General features: G+C 43.8%; 1 protein-coding gene across 1 annotated transcript in view; it reads left to right on the top strand.

Moving 5' to 3' along the window:
• Positions 1–19309, top strand: part of GLUD1 (glutamate dehydrogenase 1) — a 37269-nt gene extending 17960 nt beyond the window's left edge. Inside the window, exons 5-13 of the mRNA XM_044239987.1 lie at positions 3529–3623; positions 8382–8561; positions 9273–9410; positions 9619–9756; positions 10348–10428; positions 11267–11390; positions 12419–12510; positions 16950–17012; positions 17887–19309. Coding sequence (XP_044095922.1) covers positions 3529–3623; positions 8382–8561; positions 9273–9410; positions 9619–9756; positions 10348–10428; positions 11267–11390; positions 12419–12510; positions 16950–17012; positions 17887–18006 — 1031 coding nt within the window. The 3' untranslated portion in view covers positions 18007–19309. The remainder of the gene's footprint in view (positions 1–3528; positions 3624–8381; positions 8562–9272; positions 9411–9618; positions 9757–10347; positions 10429–11266; positions 11391–12418; positions 12511–16949; positions 17013–17886) is intronic.
• Positions 19310–21825: the final 2516 nt, after the last annotated feature.

Raw genomic sequence — 21825 nt, 5'->3', positions numbered from 1 at the left:
TGCCCCTTTCTCAGCACTGCTGTGAACTTGTCCTGTCACTGAGCGGGGGAAACACAGGGGGAGGTAACTACCTTCCTTACAGAAATGCCTCCTGCTTCCCAGATTTGGTGAACTACAGTTATGTTCAGCTTTTTGACAGCCTTCATAATTTTTGTATTGTATTTCGTCTTAGCTTAAATGCAATGTCTTTCATAGTCTTAAGTGTTTGCAGACTTTATTTGTTAGTATTTACTGCCCATATATAGACGATAACCAGCTTCATTTTCTCTGTATTGACATAGGATTCCCAAGGTTAAAAGTGACTGATCAAAACAATGAAAGCTTAAATCCTGCAATTTGACTTCTTTTCTGAAGCAAAAAGCCTCATTGACTCACAATGCTGCTAACCTGATGGCTGGGTTCAGAAGGCTTTTTAGCATTGGGGGGAAGGGGGAGGAATTCTCTCTCTCCCTCCAGGGCACAGAACTGGTCCTAACAAACCTCTGGAACTGAGGTCATTGCTTCCTTATTTTGGGACTTCTCTGTCCATGGAGTTTGAGTGTGCATTCCACCTGGCTCTGAGTCCTAGCCCTGTCACGGCAGCTGGACAGTTGATAGGGAATGCAATGGGTTGCAGACCCGTCAGAGGACTGTTCAGTCCCTGAACACTGAGTGCCCTTCCAGTTGTTTCCCGCTCCTTTCGTTACCTTCAGTGATGGTCTGTAGTTCAGCTCACACATCCTACACGACTTGTTACATTTACTCACAAGTCCTTTTTTTATGCTATTTTAAGGGATAGCGGTCTACAATATTCTTTTTTGTGAGGCCCTTGACATCAGAATACTGGCCTCAGAGAATGAGTTAGCAAGTGTTCTTCCCACTTGTATCTTTTTTTTTTTCTTTTTAGGTTTGTTAAAGTTTAGTGTTAATTCTATAGCATGAGTTTAGCTACCACCTGTGTACACTGTGAAGGTCCCTCACGTTAACCTATGTGTCCATCTTTCTAGCCCCACCCCCATCTCAGTGCACCAGAACTGGCCTTTAGCTCCGCCCTGTGCTTACATTCTGCTAAAGCAGCTGTGCTCTTTGCCCGTTTTTTATCTTTTTGTATACTGTTGTGGGATTAAAGGATGGCATTTTAGTTTTCCTGAGGCTAGGTAAGCTGTTTTACAAAGTATGGACTTTCAGACCTGTTCTCTGCAAGGTGTTTGAGAATTGTCTGTAATTCAGGATTTACTTACAATCTGAGCATCCCTGGATTTTGTGTGGAGTAGAAAACTCAAAAGCCTAATATTTCAGCTTTTGGTAGGGAGAGCTGTCTCACCTTAGGCTGTCTAGATGAATCGAGGTTTTTAAGAAGCAGTTTATTGTGGTACATTTCCAGGTTACAGACTGTAACTTGCCCCTTGCCAGTAGGCCTTCTCCAGTTGGAATTGGGATTTGTCCCAACAAGCTTTGTTTTGTTTTTTTATTTTATTTTATTTTACTTTTTAAGATTCTATTTATTTGTTTGACAGAGATCACAAGTAGGCAGAGAGGCAAGGCAGAGAGAGGGGAAAGCAGGCTCCCCGCTGAGCAGAGAGCCTGACCCTGAGATGATGACCCTGAGATCCTGACCCAAGCCAAGGCAGAGGCTCAACCCATTGAGCGACCCAGGCATCCTGCAACAGCTTACTTGACACTTGATATTGATAAAAAGAAAAAAAAGAAAACTTTTGTAGATGCCTTTAGAAGGATTCAGAAGCAATTTCATTTATACCTTGGAAGAAAAGCAGTATGATCAAACAAATCTTTATGAACATCCTTGAAGTCTGTTGCTCTCAGAGAATGGACACTGAACAAATGGAAATAGTAGAGCCCTTTTGTCAAAGGGGGAGGCCAGGGTAGGGCACTACCTCTTCCAGGTAGAGTTATATGGGGGGAGAGTAGTTTCGGGAAGTTAGACTTCATGAGATTTAGAAGCTGCCTAAGGGGAAGTGTGCTGGGGTGCAGGAGAATGACGGATTGGCTGGGGGCGGGATAGGAGTGTGAAAAGCAAGCTGACCATTTCCAAGTTATTATAGACGGGTTATGTATCCATTGCATCACAGTGGGCAATGTAGGAAAATACTAAAACATACCTTCCTCTGGGTGCCTGGGTAGCTCCATTGGTTAAGCTTCTGTTGGTTAAGCTTCTGCCAGCCGCTGTTGGCGTGGTCCCTCTCCGTGTTGAGTCTGCTTCTCCCTCTGCTTGTGCTCTTTTTCTCATGCTTGGTCTCTGTCTGTCAAATAAGTAAAATCTTTTTAAAAATAAAATAAAATGTACCTTGTTCAGTTGGTTAAAAAGTGAAAAATACAGAACTCGAGTGCAGGCCTTAGAAAGAACTTTCTTTGAAAGACTTCATAGCTGAACCATTTTTCAAGTTGTATTTTCTGTTTATAAAGGTAATGAGTTTGTATTAGACAGCTTAAACAATATAGAAAGTTATAAACAAGGCTGGTAATGGAAACATAGTGAGCAAGTGTGAGGTAAGCTAAGCGTATCCTTCCAAACCTGTGCTGGCCATACTGTATATACACATGGAAACAGATGCATAGATACTGTACAGAGATGTAGCTAGAGAGAAAGAAAGAATGTTACATAAATGGGAACACATTCTACATACTCCACAAAATCTGCTTTTTCCCCCACACACATTGTGTTTTGGTGAGGGTTACAAGCTTTTTAATGGGTGCATAATATTTCTTTATGTTGATACAGCATGCTTTATTTAATTGACCCACCAAGTAACAAAGGTGTTTTGCTTTTTACTGTTCTGATGGGGGTATTTCTGTGTATTCCTCCCTTGACAGATGAGAGGGGGCGTAACCTCACACATTTTTACCTGAGATCTCAGGCTGGCTGTCAGTGTTAGTGCTGTCCCTGGCATTTGTTGTTGGGCTAACTTCTGTTATCCTCAGCCTTTCTAATTTGCTATGATCTGAGGAATTCAGAGCCAAGGGCTGGAATATATGTACATAGAGTAAGCTTTGATGAACAGGTCAAAGTACGAGTGAAAGTATTATGGGGCTTACCATAATTGCTTCAGCAGTGTGTGTTTTCTTTTTCTCCCTGGCGGGGAGGGCTTGCGCCCCCAGTTAAGTAGTATGTCTCTGTGCTGTCTCATAAGAGACACTCCCTAACCACAGCAGTCATCCTTGTATAGGGCAAGATGGTACTGTTCTCTCTAATGGCAGTTCACTGAGCTGAGGTCAAGGGGAGTACACTGATCTGCTTACGCTCACGTAGTCAGAAGTCCAGCCGAGTGGCTTATGTGTCTCACGCAGAGCTAACTTCCAAACAGAGCAAGGAAACACCAGATGGAGAAATTGCCATGTAACATTGCATGTGTATAAGTTTAGTAGTGAGATGTTTAATGAGTATTTCTATGGCTTCAAGTAGTTACCCAGATGAAACCTCAAGTTTTCTAACCATGGTAGCCTTGTTATGGTAGAAAATTACAAGGATTGGTGTGTTTGAGATGAGTGGACCTTAAAAGCTGGTACAGTGCCTTTTCCTTGTGCCCCCAGGTCCTGGCATTGATGTGCCTGCCCCAGACATGAGCACGGGTGAGCGGGAGATGTCCTGGATTGCGGACACCTACGCCAGCACCATAGGGCACTATGTGAGTACCCTGAGGGCCCCATTGGCTATCTGTAAGAAGTAACAAGCTGATGGTGTGTGGATGAAGAGAATTCATGGGCTTTTCTCCCCTTCAGTTGTATCTTGATTTGGATATTATTTTACTTCTAGCTCTCTTGTCATAAACCATAAATGTAGTGAACATGGACTGGGCTTTCACTTACGCGCTGCCCTGTCCTGAAAGCTGGGGATGGGACCTCAGAAACAATCACCTACTAGGCAGGGCAGGACATGGTACAAGACGCTAGAAGGGAAATAAGCATTCATTTCTGATTGCCCTCAGAGCTTTCATTTAAAGAGGAATTTGGACACATAAACCCATGTAAGGTCAGGAGATGGGATAATACAAGGATGCAGTTACATCTCTGAAAGAAGGCTTCCTGGATGAGGTATCTGGGCTAGACCTGGAAAATGGTAGGATTTAAACACGGACATTGGTGGGGGGAGCAGAGCATCAGGGGTAGGAAGAGAAACAGTAGAGTTCAGGTTATCTGGAGATGAGGCTTATTTTGAAGCGTAATAGAAGAGTGAAGAAGTAATTGAACCAAGACAAAAATACTCAAGCCCTAGTTTTTTGTTTTGTTGGCTAGTCAGAGGGGAGGCTCTGGGGCTGACTCTTGAAGGAGACTGAGCTGGTGGTGTTAGGCTGCACTGGAGCCCAGGGGCTGTGGGGGCTGGGGAGAAGCGCGGGCGCATCATAGACCCCACAGGACTGGAGTGGGGGCCTGTTACCAAGGAAGAGAACCTGGAGGACTGAGCAGAAGTGGTGCTGCTAATACAGAACACAAGAAGGAAAGCTACTTTCCATGCAAGGAGCAGGAAGAGAAAGGGAACTGAAAAGACTCATTAAAAATATATACATGCCAAACAAACAAGGTATTCAGTGCATTTGGAATAAATGGGAGCAAAGGGATTTCTGATGCTGGGACAAGGCGTCACAGGGCCTGGCCAGGCCTTCCCAGGTGAGATCAGAAAAGGCCTCCGTGAAGGAGTAGGCTTCCCGTCTGCACTCGGAATGACAAATAGGATCCACTGGGGAAGGGGCGGGGGTGCGAAGAAACCCCTGGTTTAAATTTTGGAGTGCAGAAGAGGTGAACTTGAGATTGAGGGAAGACTGTGATAGCCAGCGTAGAAAGCGGGAGAGTAGAGCCTAAGAGGCCAGTTGGGGAGTATCGGACCACATCATCACTTACGAGTGACAGCAAAGACTTTGGTCTTCGTCCTGAAAACAGAGGGAAGCCGGTAGGGTGCTAAGAAGGCAGGCGGCATTTTGAACTTGACTCTGTGCAGCACAGAATGGGATTGTTGGGGGCAGGAGACCATACAGGAGTCCCAAAGGGAAGGGAAACTGGCCTCCCCTGGAGCTGGAGAGAAATGGCCAAATGGAAGAGTGATTTAGAGGGAAGGCAATCAGTTGCAGAACGGGAAGCACTGAGCTCCACATGGTGATGTCAGGGCGGGGGGAGGCGGGGGGTTCTGGTAAGAGACGAGTTGAGCAGCTAGAGCCTCTAGTTTGATTGGAGTGGGGCTGCAAGGAAGGAAATAGGGCATGAAGAGTAGACTTCACTGAGAAAAATGGCACTGGACAGCAGAGCGGGAACGTGAAAGGTGGCTGTTACCGAAAGAGAAAGGTTATTGTTGATGATATTGGCAAGTTGACTGTGGGCCCTAGATTCAGCCATGCAACAGACAGTACGAGAAGAATAACAGAAGAGTTAGCAGAGTGGTCCAAGGGAATAAAGGCCTCATGAATTTTCCTTTAAAGGCCCCCTAGTGGAGGGGCGCCTGGGTGGCGCATTCACTGAAGCATCTGACTTGGTTTCAGCTCAGGTGATGATCTCAGGGTCTTAAGATCAAGCCCCACATCACCCTCCAGGCCCAGTGCCAAGTCTGCTTGAGATTCTTTCTCTCTCAAGTAAATAAATAAAACCTTTTTTTTAAAAGGTAGGGGGCGGCCCTAGTGGAAAGATGAGACTTGGAAAAGAGGAGAATTGTTCTCCCCGGGGAAGTAAGGGGGCTGCAGCAGACAGTGTAGAACTCACACACTGGTCTGAGGTCCTGATGCGGTGCAGTCTTGTGGTTGGGGCGTGAGCTGGATTTAGAACTGGCTCCCTCACACGCCAGCTCTGTGACCTGTGGTAGGTACCTTGAGCTCACTGTGCCTCTGTCTTGTAAGATGACAGTAGTAATAGCTAATGAGGATTAATTGAATAGTAACATAATGCACTTAGAATAGTACCCCCTCCTTAGTAAAATACACAAAACAATAAATATTATATCAGGTATACTGCATAAATTCCCTGAAATAAAACAAGAGCATTATGAGACGCTTCAGAGAATTTTGGTTTTAACTGCCGTTTCCCACAATGCTGCTTTTTCCATGTCACCTTTTGATACTAAATGAGCTCTGGATAGTCTCTGGTTTCCTTTAAGCAAGACAGTAGACTGCATGGTGTGAAGTAGTAAGCAGTGTATTCATTATTCATAGTTTATCCCCAGTGGTGACCACAAAAGAAAGTTGTGAGGCACTGCCAGCTAAACCTTGGCAAAAGACTTCTTTTTTCTTAAAGTGATAGGAAATCCAAAATCAGGGCCTAAGGTAAGGAGCCACTGTCTGTCTTACTTAATTTCCAGATATAAAGCTAAACATGCCTCAACTTTGGTCTAATCCTGCCCAGAAGTGCAGGTCCTGGAGGGAGGTTGTGCTGTCACCAGGCTGCCAGGACAGTGAGGTGTGCTGGGAGCTGGGCGCTGGCCCTGGACCTCACTCGGGATTGCCTGGGGCTCCAGCATTCGCATTTGCACTATGTAAAAGCATTTGGCACTAGGTTCCTAATTCTGTGTTCTTGGTGTTAATTATTCATGAAGGGAACTGTGGGAAAACTACTAATTTCTGTAAATTACTTTACTGGACTGCTTTCTTTGATTTTTTTAACTCTTCTTCTTTTTGTTGGCAATTCAGAGTCAATATGGTTCTAACTTCTCTCTGTAAAAATAGTTTTAAAAATACAGATAAAGACCAGGTTGCTTCTTACCTCACCCAGTTACCTCTGTTTGGGGGTAGGGACTATAGTGTGAGGTGAAGCATTCCATCCTGCTTTGCGTGGGTAGCAGTTTGCCCCGCAAGTTTATTAAATAGTCCGTACTTTATCCACGAATTTAAAACGCTCCCTTTTTATGTTGATTTCCTGTATATAATAGGACCGTGTAGTTTTCCTGTCCCAGTGATCAAGTCTGCGGGTTCTGCACTGTTCTGGTTCCTACAGAACGGTTCTGGTGGATACACCTTGGAAGGAAAGCTCTCCGAAAGCTCTCCCCAGCCTTTTGTTTCTTCCTAATGATAGTTGTTTCTGAATAAGAATGCGCTGTCAGTTCAGAGTAAGGGAGAATGGGTGGTGAAGACTTATTCTCCCTGCCTCCCAGAGGGCCTCCACCCACATGTAAGCAGCAGACTCTCGGGCCCCCATGCACCTTTTTGTTTTTCCTAATTCAAATGATACACTAAATACACAAAAACTTGAATTCCAAGAAGTAGAATCTTTGAGTTAATGGGTATTTTTATTTGGTAGGCATTCCAGAATGCCCTTCAAACCCCTTAGTTATTTTATCTTTTTTTTTTTTAATTTCTTGACTACTTTTGTTAATCCACTTGTAGGTAAAACTGAATATTAACTTTTAAAGTGGCATTTTATTGAATTTCTGAATTAGTTTGGTGGAAGAGTATCTTTACAACATTGAGTCTTCCCATCTAACCCGGACTACCATAATGCCGCCTCCTATTTTAGGCTCTCTCTATTTTGGTGACATGGTAGGGGTTTTTTTTTTTAGATTTTATTTATTTATTTATTTGAGAGAGAGACAGTGAGAGAGAACGTGAACAAGGAGAAGGTCAGAGGGAGAAGCAGACTCCCCATGGAGCTGGGAACCTGATGCGGGACTCGATCCTGGGACTCCAGCCAGGATCATGACCTGAGCTGAAGGCAGTCCAACCAACTGAGCCACCCAGGTGCCCCATGACGTGGTAGTTTTAAGAGACATGTGAGATGTAGATCCAACTTAATAGGGCTTAAATACTTTTGAAGGAATAATAGTTTTAAGCAGAACTATCTCTGCTCTTGTGATACTGTTATTTGTACTAATGATGTTAAGTTCCTAAAAACTTTGTTTCTCCCATTGGAAAATATGGTCTTTTTTTTTTTTTTTAAGATTTTATTTATTTATTTGACAGAGAGAGAGAGAGAGATTTCAAGTAGGCAGAGAGAGGTGGGGAGGCAGGCTCCCTGCTGAGCAGAAAGCCCAATGCGGGGCTCCATCCTAGGACCCTGAGATCATGACCTGAACTGAAGGCAGAGGCTTAACCCATGAGCCACCCAGGTGCCCCTGGTCTATTTTTTTTTTTTTTAAGACAAAAAGTCTATTTATTTGAAAGAGAGAGAGGGAACACAACCTGGGGGAGGGACATAGGCAGAGGGAGAAACAGACTCCCCGCTGAGCAGGGACCGTGATGGGGGGATTGATCCCAGGACCCTGAGATCATGACCTGAGCCAAAGGCAGCTGCTTAACTGACTGAGTTAAGGAGCCCCAGGAAAATACGGTCTGTTTTATTCTATATTTTTTAGGAACAGAAATCTGAAAAAATGCAACTTACCCCATTGGTGGAATTGTACTCGTAAGCACACATATGGTCCTCCTGAGTAAATTAGTTAAACAAAAATGTGAAGTTCTGACTTTTTCTTGCAGGATATTAATGCCCATGCCTGTGTTACTGGTAAGCCTATCAGTCAGGGCGGGATCCACGGGCGGATCTCTGCTACTGGCCGAGGAGTCTTCCATGGGATTGAAAATTTCATCAACGAAGCTTCTTACATGAGTATTTTAGGAATGACACCAGGGTTTGGAGATAAAACATTTGTTGTTCAGGTAAAAATGTTTGTTCTCTTAAAGAATAACTGATACACATAAAGTAAGTTTTTCAGTGTTTTTAGATTTGCAGTTTTTAAAAGGTCATTCTATTGAATCTCTTAAGTGTTAGAGTGGATGTTTCCAGAGTAATATGCACTTGATGATTCATGTGACTAGAACCACGTTTAGTGTCTTGCAGATACATATGAAACTATCACCAACTTCTTTTGGTCAATATTTAAATTTAAATTGTTTTCAGAAGGGGAAAGGTTTGCACAATGATCCAGATTTTAATTTTCAGGAGGAATTTGCTTGGTATTTGGTTATTTTACTGAGTGCAATCGAACTTAAGTTGAATGCTACTTTAGAATAGAATTTGTATTCCTCCCAGTTAGTGACTTTAGTATTTTTACAACCATAAGACGTCTGGTCATCAGGGACTGAGGACTTGGGGTGTGACTGACACTACGGCCATTTCTTTACAAGCCAACAAGGCTGTACCCACCTGAACTTCTTCAGGACTCGCTCTCACACATAACAGAGCATGGGGCTCCACATTCTTAAAGAGAAACCGATTGCTGAAGAGAAGCCATCTAGTACATTTGTTTCTTGTGGCAAAAGGGTTTCAAGAATGACTCTAAACAAGAGAATGTGTCTTGGTCAAAATACGATTCTTACTATCTGTATTAAAACCTTGGTTTTTGTGTCATGTGTAATTGTTCTTTATAGGGATTTGGTAATGTGGGCCTACACTCTATGAGATACTTACATCGTTTTGGTGCTAAATGTGTGGGTGTTGGTGAGTCTGACGGGAGCATATGGAATCCAGATGGTATTGACCCAAAGGAACTGGAAGACTTCAAATTGGTATGTTAATCTAACATCTGAACAGTCTGGCTACCCTGAGTATTGTAAAGTTGAAATAAGCCCTATTAAAATCTATTTCCATTATTTACTTTTTAAAATGTAACCCAAAGAGCTCTCCGTAGGTGTGTCTTCATATCATCCGCGTTAATCATAAACACTGAAACCATGGTGCACACGCCATTAATTCTGACTCCTCAACCAATTGCAGCAACATGGATCAATCCTGGGCTTCCCCAAGGCAAAGCCCTACGAAGGGAGCATCTTAGAAGCCGACTGTGACATCCTGATCCCTGCTGCCAGCGAGAAGCAGCTGACCAAGTCCAATGCACCCCGAGTCAAAGCCAAGGTGAGAGCTCGGTGGAACTGGAACCTTACAGTGTGGAATGAACCTGAGGCTCACAGAAAAGCTCTTAACTGGCTTTCCTCCTTTTTTTTAAAAACTGCTTTATTGGGCTATAATTCACATATCATACAATTCACCCAAGTAAAATTTAATGGCTTTGTATATACACAGAGCTGTGCAGCTGTCCATCACCATGGGTTTCCTCTTAAACCAAAGTTCCAAAAAGCAGTTAAGAAAATAGGTGAAAAATAGTTTTATATACTTTATTTATAGAACAAAATAACCTTTTTTTTTTTTAATGATTTTATTTAATTATTTGAGAGGGAGAGCATGAGAGGAGAGAAGTCAGCGGGAGAAGCAGACTCCCTGCCAAGCAGGGAGTCCGATGTGGGACTCGATCCTAGGACTCCAGGATCATGACCCGAGCCGAAGGCAGTCGCCCAGCCACTGAGCCACCCAGGTGCCCCAAGAACAAAATAACTCTTATTAATTAAATTTAAACTGGAGTTCTGCCCACACACACACCCCTCGCAGACCTGGTGAAGGGAGTCGATAATGTTGCTGGCATTTCTATATGTCCTGACTCTCTTGCAGATTATTGCTGAGGGTGCCAATGGGCCAACAACTCCAGAGGCTGATAAGATCTTCCTGGAGAGGAACATTATGGTGATTCCCGTAAGTCATCCATTTTTGCTGGGTTTTATATGCACTTGGAATCCTAACTCTCTTCTGCGATGAACTGGGGAGGGAAAAGGGTCATCCTTAATTTCCCAAACTATACTGAATTTTTTATCTTTATTTCGCTTTAAAGAAAATAAAGTAGAAGCCTGGTTGGTTAGTGTAGTAAAAAAGACCGACAGGTCCACTTTGACCTGAACATTTTCTTCCAACTTCAGGCTCTTTCTTGTATGTATTATTAGCCTGCTTAAGAATCCAGTTATATAAGTAATGTATATTGTTCTAGAAATATGAATTCTAACTTGAACTCTAAGCTTTTCTATAATTTCTAACCTTGTGCATTTCAAATGTCCCTTGCTGCTTTACTCAGAAAGCTCATAGAAAGAATATGTGCTTAGGTTATCAGTGCGTGAGCTTGGGGTCTATACCGGAAGATTATTTGCAAGAGGAAGTGAATGTGGATTGGTGATGCATTTAAACTTTTGTTGAAAGCACTTAAGAAATTCAGGTTAGCTGAAACAAGACTGCCCTTAGATAGTAGGAGAAGGAATGCTGATCTTTCTGGGGAGGCATGCTTTGGGCAATCCAGTGGTTGGTGGAGAACATCCTCTAACCAAAGCTAATCAAATGCTTGTTTGATAAACCTCTAGTGAATTAGAAAGGATGTTTGTTAAATTTAAGTGTGAAATTCCTGATATAATCTAAGATATATTTGGGAAGTTTAAGGCTTAATTTGCTTTAATACTAAAATGGAGTTCTGATGTCCACTGAAAACATTTACTGAAGCCATCATCTGCTCATTTCTTTGGTGTCTTCCCTGTATTTCTCTGTATAGGATCTCTACTTGAATGCTGGAGGAGTGACAGTGTCTTACTTTGAGTGGCTGAAGAATCTAAATCATGTCAGCTATGGCCGTTTGACCTTCAAATATGAAAGGGATTCTAACTACCACTTGCTGAGTGAGTTCTCATGCCCTTCCTTGTTCAGAAATCATCCTTGGGGCCCGCTAAAAGGCTGAAAAAAGCTTATACTTAAAAAGGACTAATTTCCTTTTTGTAATCCCAGAGAACTTAATCTCAGAATAGGAAATTATATTATTGTCTCATGAGTCTTAGGACCAAAAATAATATGATTTCTTTATGGGTAGTCAACTTACTAACTTTCTCAAATAAATTTCTGTCCAGATGTTTATTCTATGCTATAATGTTCCCCTAACATAATCTACAAGTTAGTAAGTAGAAAGAGTTTCCTTTTAATAAACCAGGAACTCCTGTTGATACTCACTCATTTTGACCTCTGGTTGCTCTTAGTTAAGGCCTTTATAGTGTCAAGAATTTTGGAGTCTTCTGATGAGAATGCGGTTTTTCTTTGACTAAAGTAGGCTCCAGAGTTAACGGTCTCATTTCATCCAGCTGAAGTAAGACCAAGACCTCCGACTGAGCTTCACTCAGCCCACTCTGAGAATCTGGGTGAAGTGTTCCATCCATTTCCGTTTCTTTTTCCCTCAGCGTTTTGTTTTTAACAGAGCCAAGGAAAAACCCTGGTAATGGGTGTTATGGAAACAGAGCACTGACCTAAATTCACATTTATAGGAATCTGGCAGAGTTCTAAGTGATTAACCCATTTATGGCATTAGTGTTGAAGTATTATTATTTTTTTTTTTTTTAGATTTTATTTATTTATTTGGGAGAAAGAGTAGGGAACAAATAGAGGGATAGAGGGAGGGCAGAGGGAGAGGGAGATGCAGGCTCCCTGCTGAGCAGGGAACCCAATGTGGGCTCTTTCCTAAGATCCTGGGATCATGACCTGATACAAAGGCAGATGCTTAACGAACTGAGCCACCCAGGATCCCCCAAGGCTTCTAAACTCTGGTAGTTTCTGGGTTGTGTATAGTTTGAAACTTTGAAACTACTTCTGGTTCTTCTTCTTCTTTTTTTTTTTTTTTCCTACTAGCAGTATTTTAACTTCACCTCTTGGCTTTCTGCAGTGTCTGTTCAAGAGAGCTTGGAAAGAAAGTTTGGAAAGCATGGTGGAACTATTCCCATTGTACCTACAGCCGAGTTCCAAGACAGGATATCGGTGAGTGTGCTGTGACAGGTCCACACTCTCCACACACAGTCCGCTCTTCTGTAGACCCAGGCAGAGGGATCGGGGTGAGGGGTGGTCGGCAGCATGGCGGTAATGACAATCTGTGTGTGCTTTGTACAGTCCTCTCTCCTCACATGCTAAACACGGAGTAAGAATTGCAGTTTTGTTTTGTTTTGTTTTAAAGATTTTATTTATTTACTTGACAGAGCTCACAAGTAGGCAGAGAGGCAGGCAGAGAAGGAGGAGAGGGGAAGCAGGCTCCCCGCCGAACAGAGAACCTGATGCGGGTCTCGATCCCAGGACCCTGGGATCATGACCTGAGCCACAGGCAGAGGCTTTAACCCACTGAGCCACCCAAGCGCCCAAGAATTATAGTTTAAAATAAATATTAACGGCTCTTCTGGTCTTGAAAAACTTAAAAAAGCTTTACACAAAACAGAAACTAAAGAAAAGTAAACATGAAATTGAGCTATACGAAGAATTGAAATTGCTATGTGGACATGAGCAAGCGTGAAAGGAAGTAGGTAGAAAAGGTAGATCTGAGTGTATTAGCTGTTGACGGGACGGAGTAAGAGCACACACACGTCACAAAGAGAACATCGTCCCTGGTAAAGGGCAGAGACATGAAAAACAAAGTCATAGGAAAAAAGAAAATGCTCATTCTCGCTGTTAAAGAAATACAAATTAAAATAAGTTTTCTTTAATGTATTAAACTAGCAGAAACCATCCATGGATCTTACATTCACTGTGTCTGTGGGGAAACAGTGTACCTTTTTTTTTTTAAAAGATTTTATTTATTTATTTATTTGAGAGAGAGAGAGATCACAAGTAGGCAAAGAGAGAGGGGGGGAAGCAGGCTCCCGGCTGAGAAGAGAGCCCAATGTGCGGCTCGATCCCAGGACCGCAGGATCATGACCTGAGCCGAAGGCAGAAGCTTTAACCCACTGAGCCACCCACAGTGTACCTTTATTTTGATGATGAGGCAGATTGGTGCAGCTCTTCGGAAAAGCTGAAGACCTATGACAGTTTTCCTGCCCATGGGTACCGTCATTATATCCCCTCTGGGAATTTACCTGGTTGATCCTGAGAAAATCATTCTAAAGGAGAGGAATGATGCCACACGTGGTGATGTCTGTGGAACAGTGTTCGCAGTCAGGTTTTTAAATTAGGTTTGATTTAACCGTCTACATGCACATGGCTGGGAAATGGCCAAGTTATAATAAATACATCTTTATATGAAATATTTAGTCATAGAAAGTAATGCAAGGTGAGATTACAACATGGGAGGAAAGTTGGTGTTTTCTTTTGAAGAATAGAAGGTGCTTTGCCACTCTGGGTATTAACCATTGCCCTAAATGAGACTTCACCTTTCACAGAGCTGTGTCTCAGTTCTGGTCCCTCTGCCTGCAGTGCCCTGACCCACTCCCTGCCTGAGTACCCCAGCCCTGAAGGTCCCACTGCATGCGGGAATTGCACACGTCCTTCATCACACGTGTCCCTGCACTGCCAGGACTCATTAACTGCCCTTAGATGGGCTTCCTGCCCCTCCCTGTGGCCGCCTATGTCCTAGTACTGAAACCTCGAAAGGGACTACGGGAGGAGGATAGCCAGTTAGGAAGACAGCCATGATGAATTGCTTTTTATCCTTTTAAATTTAATTTTATTTTATTTTTAAGCTTGACTGACTTATTTGATGGAGAAATCACAAGTAGGCGGGGGGTGGGGGGCAAGCAGACTCCCTGCTGAGCAGAGAACCCGAGGCGGGGCTTGATCCCAGGACCCTGAGATCATGACCTGAACTGAAGGCAGAAGCTTAACCCACTGAGCCACCCAGGCACCCCATTATCCTTTTTTTTTTTTTCCCCATTATCCTTTTTTAAATAATCTTTGGCCAGTGTGTTGGGCTTAGAATTTCCAAATGCTTTCAGTGCTTCAGATGTTGAACTGAATTGCTATTTCTCATCTCTTACTGACTTATTATAGGAGTCTTGTGGTATTAGTTTAAAAAATGGTTTTTATTCCAGCCCCGTCCCTCCCACTCCCCCCTCCCAGCCAAGCTCGGGCCCTGCCAGGACTTTGACCATCATTGACCATCACCCCACCCCACCCCCACCCCCACTCAGTCCTCTTGTTGTCTGACTTAAAAACTCCACACTGCATCATTAAGTCATGCCTTCATCTTGTTTTGCCTCAGCATACCCCCTTGCTAACACCTGAACCCTGATGAAACCCGGGTCTGCTCCCTCCACACCTGTCCCCTGTGGGCTGGAGGCCCTGCCCACTGCTTCATCCTGACCCGAACCTCAAGTCGACAGCCGGCGCTGCCTAGCAGTTGTCCTGCCTCTCCCTGTTCCACCTGCTCATTCTCTTCTCCCCTGCATTCCAGCACATGACCCAGGATCTGTCCACAGAGGAGACTTCCCCAGCGCTTGGCGCCTGCCCCTTGTCTCCTGTCGCCTCTCCTCTAGTTCCAGAGTGGCTCTGGGTACCTCCAACTAAGCCCAGTGGCCTGTTTTCACCCACCGAAAATGCGCTGCCTGCCTTCTCTTCCGCATCGGCAGTCATTCCTGACAGTGTGCTTAATGCAGTCTTAAAAAAAATTCGATCTCAATCCCAGTTCCTCTTCCAAACTTGGTTCTTGCCATTTTTATTTCGCTCATACCAGACATCCTTGAGCGTTGTGTGTACTGGCTCCGTGCGCTGACGCTCACCACTCCTCCAAAACTGTTCTTGACCAGATGACCTGTGGCATCGGGCACTGCCACAGCCGTGGTCGATTTTCTGTCCCCCTCTTCTTCGCGGATCAGAAGCTGTTGTCAGAGGTGATCATTCCCCCTGAAATAGTTTCTTCTCTTAGCTTCCAAGACCCTGCACCCTCACTGGTGTCTCCCTGCTTCCCCAGCCATTCGTGCGCATTTGCCCTCTGCCATCCTCATTGCCTCTCCCTGCTCTTCGTGGTGGAAGGCCTCGGGCCCTGGATCACTTCAGTGTCTGAATTCAGAATTTTAGTGATCTCCCTCAGTTCTGGTTTTAAGTCCTCAAATAGGCTGACTCCCTCCACCAGAATATCAACTCCGCGAGAACAGAGAATTTTCATTATTTTGTTTTCTGCTCTGCCCCCAGTGCCTAGAAGAGTGCCTGGTACGTAGTAGCTGCTCTATGAATGTTTCACGAGGGAATGAGTGAGTGAGAAAGAGCAGTAATCCCACTTGGGAAGGAAGTTGTTTTTTTCTTCTTCCTAAGTTGATAGGACGGAACAAAGTTTGACCCAAATGTTTCTCAATTGATAAAGATTTTACAGATACACACCTTCTGAAGGGACAAGAATGCTGACGAGACGAAGGTCAGCATAGACCCCTGTGGTTGGCGACCCAGTTTTTAAGTTTTCATCTGGCATAGCCAGATCTGTATTTGACAGCTGGATAGGACATATTAGAAAGGGGGCGATCATTAATTGTCCTAAAATTGTAGAAAGCATCTAGAAACTAGATAGAGGAGTCTTTTGAAACAAATTGACTTAAGGAAGTAATTGGCATGGGAAGATGAGCTGACTTGGTGGTCTAAGGCCTTGGGTTAGCCCCAGCTCTAAAAATGGCTGTCTGTAACCATGGCCAACTTCTCTGGTCGTCCGCGCGCTCTTCAGTGGAATGAGGGGTTAACGAGGAGCTGCTGAGCTCTGTTCAGCTTTCCACATTGGTGGCACTGCTGAGTACGTAGCCAGGATCCTTCCACAGAGCTGCTGTTGGAGGCGGCCAGACTCCCCTCTGGGCCCCTTACAGTGTCCCTGTTAGCTGCAGAACAGAGGTGAGCCATGAAGTAGATGGTGTAACGTGCTGCTGTGGTCCGTCTGCTCTCAGAGGGGCGACTCGTGCTGGACTGGCTACTCGCCCCCATGTCTTCCTGCTGCAAGCTCTTCTATGTGCATTGTTTTACCATCTTACTTCATGAGTTACTTGTTTGTCAAATACAATGAAAACCAAGCTGTGATTAAAACACAACTATTTAAGGGCGCTTGGGTGGCTCAGTGGTTTAAGCCTCTGCCTTCAGCTCAGGTCATGATCCCAGCATCCTGGGATCGAGTCCTGCATCGGGCTCCCTGCTTGTCGGGGAGAATGCTTCTCCCTCTCCCTCTACCCCCCTGCCTGCACTCTTTCTCATGCTTTCTCTCTCAAATAAATAAACACAATCTTTAAAAAACAAAAACAAAACAAACAAACAAAAAAAAACCCTCACACACAACTATTTAAATAGCTATTTAGATACCTTAAAGAAAAATTTTTAAAAAGATACGTATAGGAATTAAATAGGTCTTTACCAAAAGACAACACAGTTCTTTCTGGCTGTATATTGATTGAAGAATCCTTTGTGTGGTTATAAATGAAGCGTGTCTGTGGGTGGTGGTGTTAAACTGCTCTTCTTTTTCTGCCCAGGGCGCCTCCGAGAAGGACATCGTGCACTCCGGCTTGGCATACACCATGGAGCGCTCTGCCAGGGTACGTGTGCAGGTGCTCTTGGCGAGTCTGCTCCCGCACGGAGCCCCGCTCGGCCGTGGCCTCCGGGCGGCCAGACTGTGCGGTCTGTTCACATGTTCTTCAGGAACGTGTAGCAGAAGGCTGGCTTTTTCAGGCTCATGTGATGGGCAGTGTTTCCACTGTCTACAGTGGGTTCACCAGGCTCTGGGAAATAGATAACAGCAGGTTAGGCGGGAGTGATGTGTGGTGTCAGGAACACCACTCTGTTGGGTCTGCAGGGAACCACCTCACAAGGGAATTGGCTGTAAGTAAAAGGATTTTTGACCATTTGGTCTTTATTTCAGTACCTTAAACACAATTTGAGTCCAGTTTTCCTGATTTCTTCTTGAGTTTAGATTCTCTCCACCTGGCTTTAAGTTGAAATCGCATAAGCAGACATTAAAGGTGGTACTTGCTGTTAATGTTTTTTTTTAATGTGATATCATGGACATGCCATAAATTCACCCTTTTAAAGTACACAGTCTTCAACTTGATCTTCCCAAGACTACGTAGCCGTTACTGCTCAGGCCAGAACGTTTTCAGCACCACCCCATTCTTAGTTCTGTAGAATCATCACCAAGTGTGACAGTGAGCTCAGTCCAGCTAACAGGATGTCTGATGGACAGAGAGACGGTTCATATTTGAGAGCAACTTCTCACTGCCACCTAATTGGTAACATGTATTAGTCTGTGGAGACTAATGGGGTTCAGTCCCAATGGGGTTCAGTGGCCAGAGTCCCGCACGGACATGGGGGTGGGTTCGCCTCCCGGGGCCCATTTGCACCTTCTGTGTTCATGGCCATGGCCTAGCTGCTGGGGTCAGGGTTGTCCTCACTGTGTTTTCTCTGGCCTTCCAGCAAATCATGCGCACGGCCATGAAGTACAATCTGGGTTTGGATCTGAGAACGGCTGCCTATGTCAACGCCATTGAGAAAGTCTTCAAGGTGTACAATGAAGCTGGTGTGACCTTCACATAGACAGAGTGTGGCTGACCTCTTCACTGCCCTCTTCCCCTCTTCATCTGCAGACCCTTCACAAGTTTACATGTAACCACAGAAATCTCTCTCTCTCTCTCTCTCTCTCTCTCGACTTACTAGATAAATGGACATCATTCTCAACAAGTCAGTTGAAATCAGCCCCTTTGAGAAAAAAGAAATTAAGGTTGGGGATCATATGTAAGCTGATGAATATGGAAGTAGAAATTCCCTAGGCCAGAGAGCCATATAGGTATTTGGCTATTAAATGAAGGTCTCTCCTGTCTGTCTGTGGTGCCGTGCTCTGCAGCTACTTCCAGTACGGTCAGAGCTGGGGCCAGGAACACACCTGTTAGCCAAGAGCAGCCAGTTGCTTGCTACTTCAGCTCTGGACGAGTCTGACACATCCTGGAATTGGCCGCCTCTGAGCCACAGGTGTGGAGCATTTTCAGAAGGTGGCATGGTCCTCAAGTGAGTTACTGGTATTTGACATCAGCAAAATAACTCAGTTTTACAGATTGCGACAAAAATAAAAGCTGTTTCTCTTTATGCATTTTATTCTCTTAGAATAAAATAAGTACATGCTGCTGTAATAAAACTGCCTTTAATCACTTACCAAGCCTAACCTTGACTCAAACAGTGAATGCCTATAAACGTAATAAATGAAAAAAAAGCTAGTATTTTTATAATATAAAACAGTATCATTTATAGCTTATCAATCATGTATTGTCCAGCAAAAAATGAAAAGTCTGATGGAGAATTAAGTTATCTTCATACCTGCAAATGGTGGAGGCTATTTTTGTTAAGACTGTCAGAATTTACTAACTGCAATTATGACATAATAGTCCAAAGAGTGCAGTAACCTCCTTATCATGTTAATTAATTGTTCTCTTTTGAAGATCTACTGTGTTGTCTAATTGAACAATAATTCAAGTACAGTGTCCCAGTAAAAAACCACTTTGGGCTCCCACTTTGGAGTCTAGCTGGCGGCTCCGAGCCCTGCCAATGAGCCCGACTCGGCCTGACTTGGTGTCCTCTTTGAGAGGACTGGGTTCTGCGCATAGCTTCATTACCACTGGGCTGGAAACAACCTTGGGTTGAGTGTTTTGTTTGGGAGTTATTTCGCCAGGGCCTTTTGAACAGTAGTGTCCCAATGGAGTACTAGATATTATTTATGTAAGAATGAGCTTTTTTTTTTTTTCTTTTTTTTAAACAACAATATCCTTTCAGAAATTTCTAACTACTTTGTAACTGCATGACTTAACCTGGTGATAAAAGCAGTTATTAAAAGTCTACCTTTTCCAAAGCTTATGCTTCCTGTGTTTCTGTGTTTTCGTATTTAAAAGTAACTTCCTGTAAATAATTAAACTAAGTTGGGTTTCTGAAATTTTTGGAACCACCTGTATAACATTTCTTTCCACTATATATTATGAGCCGCCCAGATTTTATTCTCGAATTCTTTCATGTTTCATTCTGTTAAGTGGTATCAATGGCTGTTCTTGGGGAGGAGGTTCTGGTACTCAAAGCTGATAAACCCAGGTAATTTTTAGTGCCTTTTTTAATGAAGGAACTTTCAGTGATCAGGGATTTGTTTTTAATAATTGAGCCACAGCTTGTAACACCTTAAGGCAGAATACTAACCATGGTTGGCAGAATTAGATCCTAGACCTGACTCCACCAGTCACTCACTTAGCTGCCAAATCTGGAGCTCAGCTTCCAGCTGGACTGTTTTGTCCCAGTTCTGTCTAGAATGCCTGCGGTTCTGAGCATCAAGTCAGGCAGTAGGTAAAGAAGCCCCCTGACACCAGGCACACAGGGAGCCCTTCCCAGGCTGCTCTCTCTACTTGCACTCCTACCAGATGTGAAAAGGGGATGGTACGTCTTCATGGTGGCCTTTGTCTTAACAACATTGGGACTATTTGTACGTGTTTGTTTGTTTGTTTGTTTTTTATTCAAGAGAGAGCGAGCACAGAGGGAGAGTGAGAACAATCAGACTCCCCACTGAGTGGAGAGCCCGATGTGGGGCTCAGTCGCAGGATCCTGGGATCATGACCCAAGCCAAAGACAGACAGTCAACTAACTGAGCCACCCAGGTGCCCCTTTGTAGTGGTTATTTAAAGATTAGGTAGATGTTGATGTTGGTTGCAGATACTAATGTTAGGAAACCTGAATCAGGCTTGCTAACTGTATAGGGTGCTGGTGTCAACTTTGGTTTCCAGGGGTTTGAGTTTGAAAATCCTGGTAAGTTAATCTTTCAGCTTCACTGAAATTTTCTAGTTTATTTACTACTCATAATTTTTTAAAAATTACATATAATACTCTAAAATTAATTGATTCTGAAATAGCCACAGGTGGCTCAGGTGACATGCAAAGAATATTTTGCTCTTGCTGGGTGAAGCCCTACACCAAAATGTGTTCTAATTATCTGACAGGAAGAGTTCGGGGAAGGGAGACGGAAAAGCTTGGTTTTCTGTTTGAGAGGCAGTTATTTATTTATTTTTTTTCCTTAACGGTGCCTCTGGTAACTCAAATTGCTAGGATTGGTGATAGACTTTTTATACAAAAACCTTAGCGTATTAACTTACTAGCTTTAAGTAAATTCATTATTCCCTAAACCTCCCTGGTAGACTTCTTGTCCATGCTATACGTTCAGACAGTCCAGCCATGGCAGAGGAAGGGAACTGCATCTATGGGCCTTGGACAGAGACCCCTGTGAAAGCCTTTTTTTGCTTTGTAATACGAGTGTTAGGATTTTTTTCCACAAATTACTTTTATTGGCTCCTTTGTATTGATGTTCAAAGCTTACACAGTGGTTTAGGCAGTTTCTTAACCTCCATGCTGTTGATAGTTGGGGCCGGGTAGTTCCTTGTTTGGGGGACTACCTTGTGCTTTGTAGGATGTTTAACAACATCCTTGGCCTTTATTAGATGCCAGTGGCACCTCAGATACGACAATCAGAATTGATTCACATTGCCAAATGAACACAGATGCTCAACTGACAGCCACCCAGGCATCCCGAGAACTTCTGAGTGTGATAAAAACATGTACAAAGACCCACAGTTCCCAACATAACTGATGAAAAACAAAGTGGTATGTACATGCAGTGGGATATTATTCAGCCATTAAAAGGAGAGGAGTGGTGATAACACACCACAACTTAGATGAACCTTGAAAACATGCTAAGGAAGTAAAGGAAGTCAGATGCAGAAGGTCAACATACTGTATGATCCTTCTATACTCTGTACCCAGAATAGGTATTCACAGATCCAGAAGGCAGATTCATGGTTACCAGAAGCTGGGAGAGTGAGGAATGTTTGCTTAGGAGTATGGGGTGTTTTTCTGAGACAGCTTTTGGGTTTTTTGTTTCGTTTTTTATTTATTTGACAGAGATCACAAGTAGGCAAGGAAGCAGAGAGAGAGAAGAGGAAGCAGGCTCCCTGCTGAGCAGAGAACCTGATGTGGGGCTCGATCCCAGAACCCTGGGATCTTGACCTGAGCCTAAGGCAGAGGCTTTAACCCAGCGAGCCACCCAGGCGCCCCTCGGACAGTTTTTGTGCTTGCTTGGTTGGTTTAAGATTTATCTATCAGTGCACACACACAATTTGGGGGAGGGGAAGAGGGAGAGGTGAAAGAATCCCAAGCAGACTCGCCACTGAGCACAGAGCTGATCACGGGGCTCAGTCCAACAATCGCAAGATCACAACCCAAGCCAAAACCAAGAGTCAGATGCTCAACCGACTGAGCCACACAGGCGCCCCAAGGTGATAACAAAGTTTTAAAACTAAGTGATGTTTACAACATTGTGAATATATAAATGCAACT

The sequence above is a fragment of the Neovison vison genome, chromosome 2 (genome assembly GCF_020171115.1).
Source record: "Neovison vison isolate M4711 chromosome 2, ASM_NN_V1, whole genome shotgun sequence".
Lineage (NCBI taxonomy): Eukaryota > Metazoa > Chordata > Mammalia > Carnivora > Mustelidae > Neogale > Neogale vison.
This window is presented reverse-complemented; position numbering and strand designations above follow the sequence as displayed.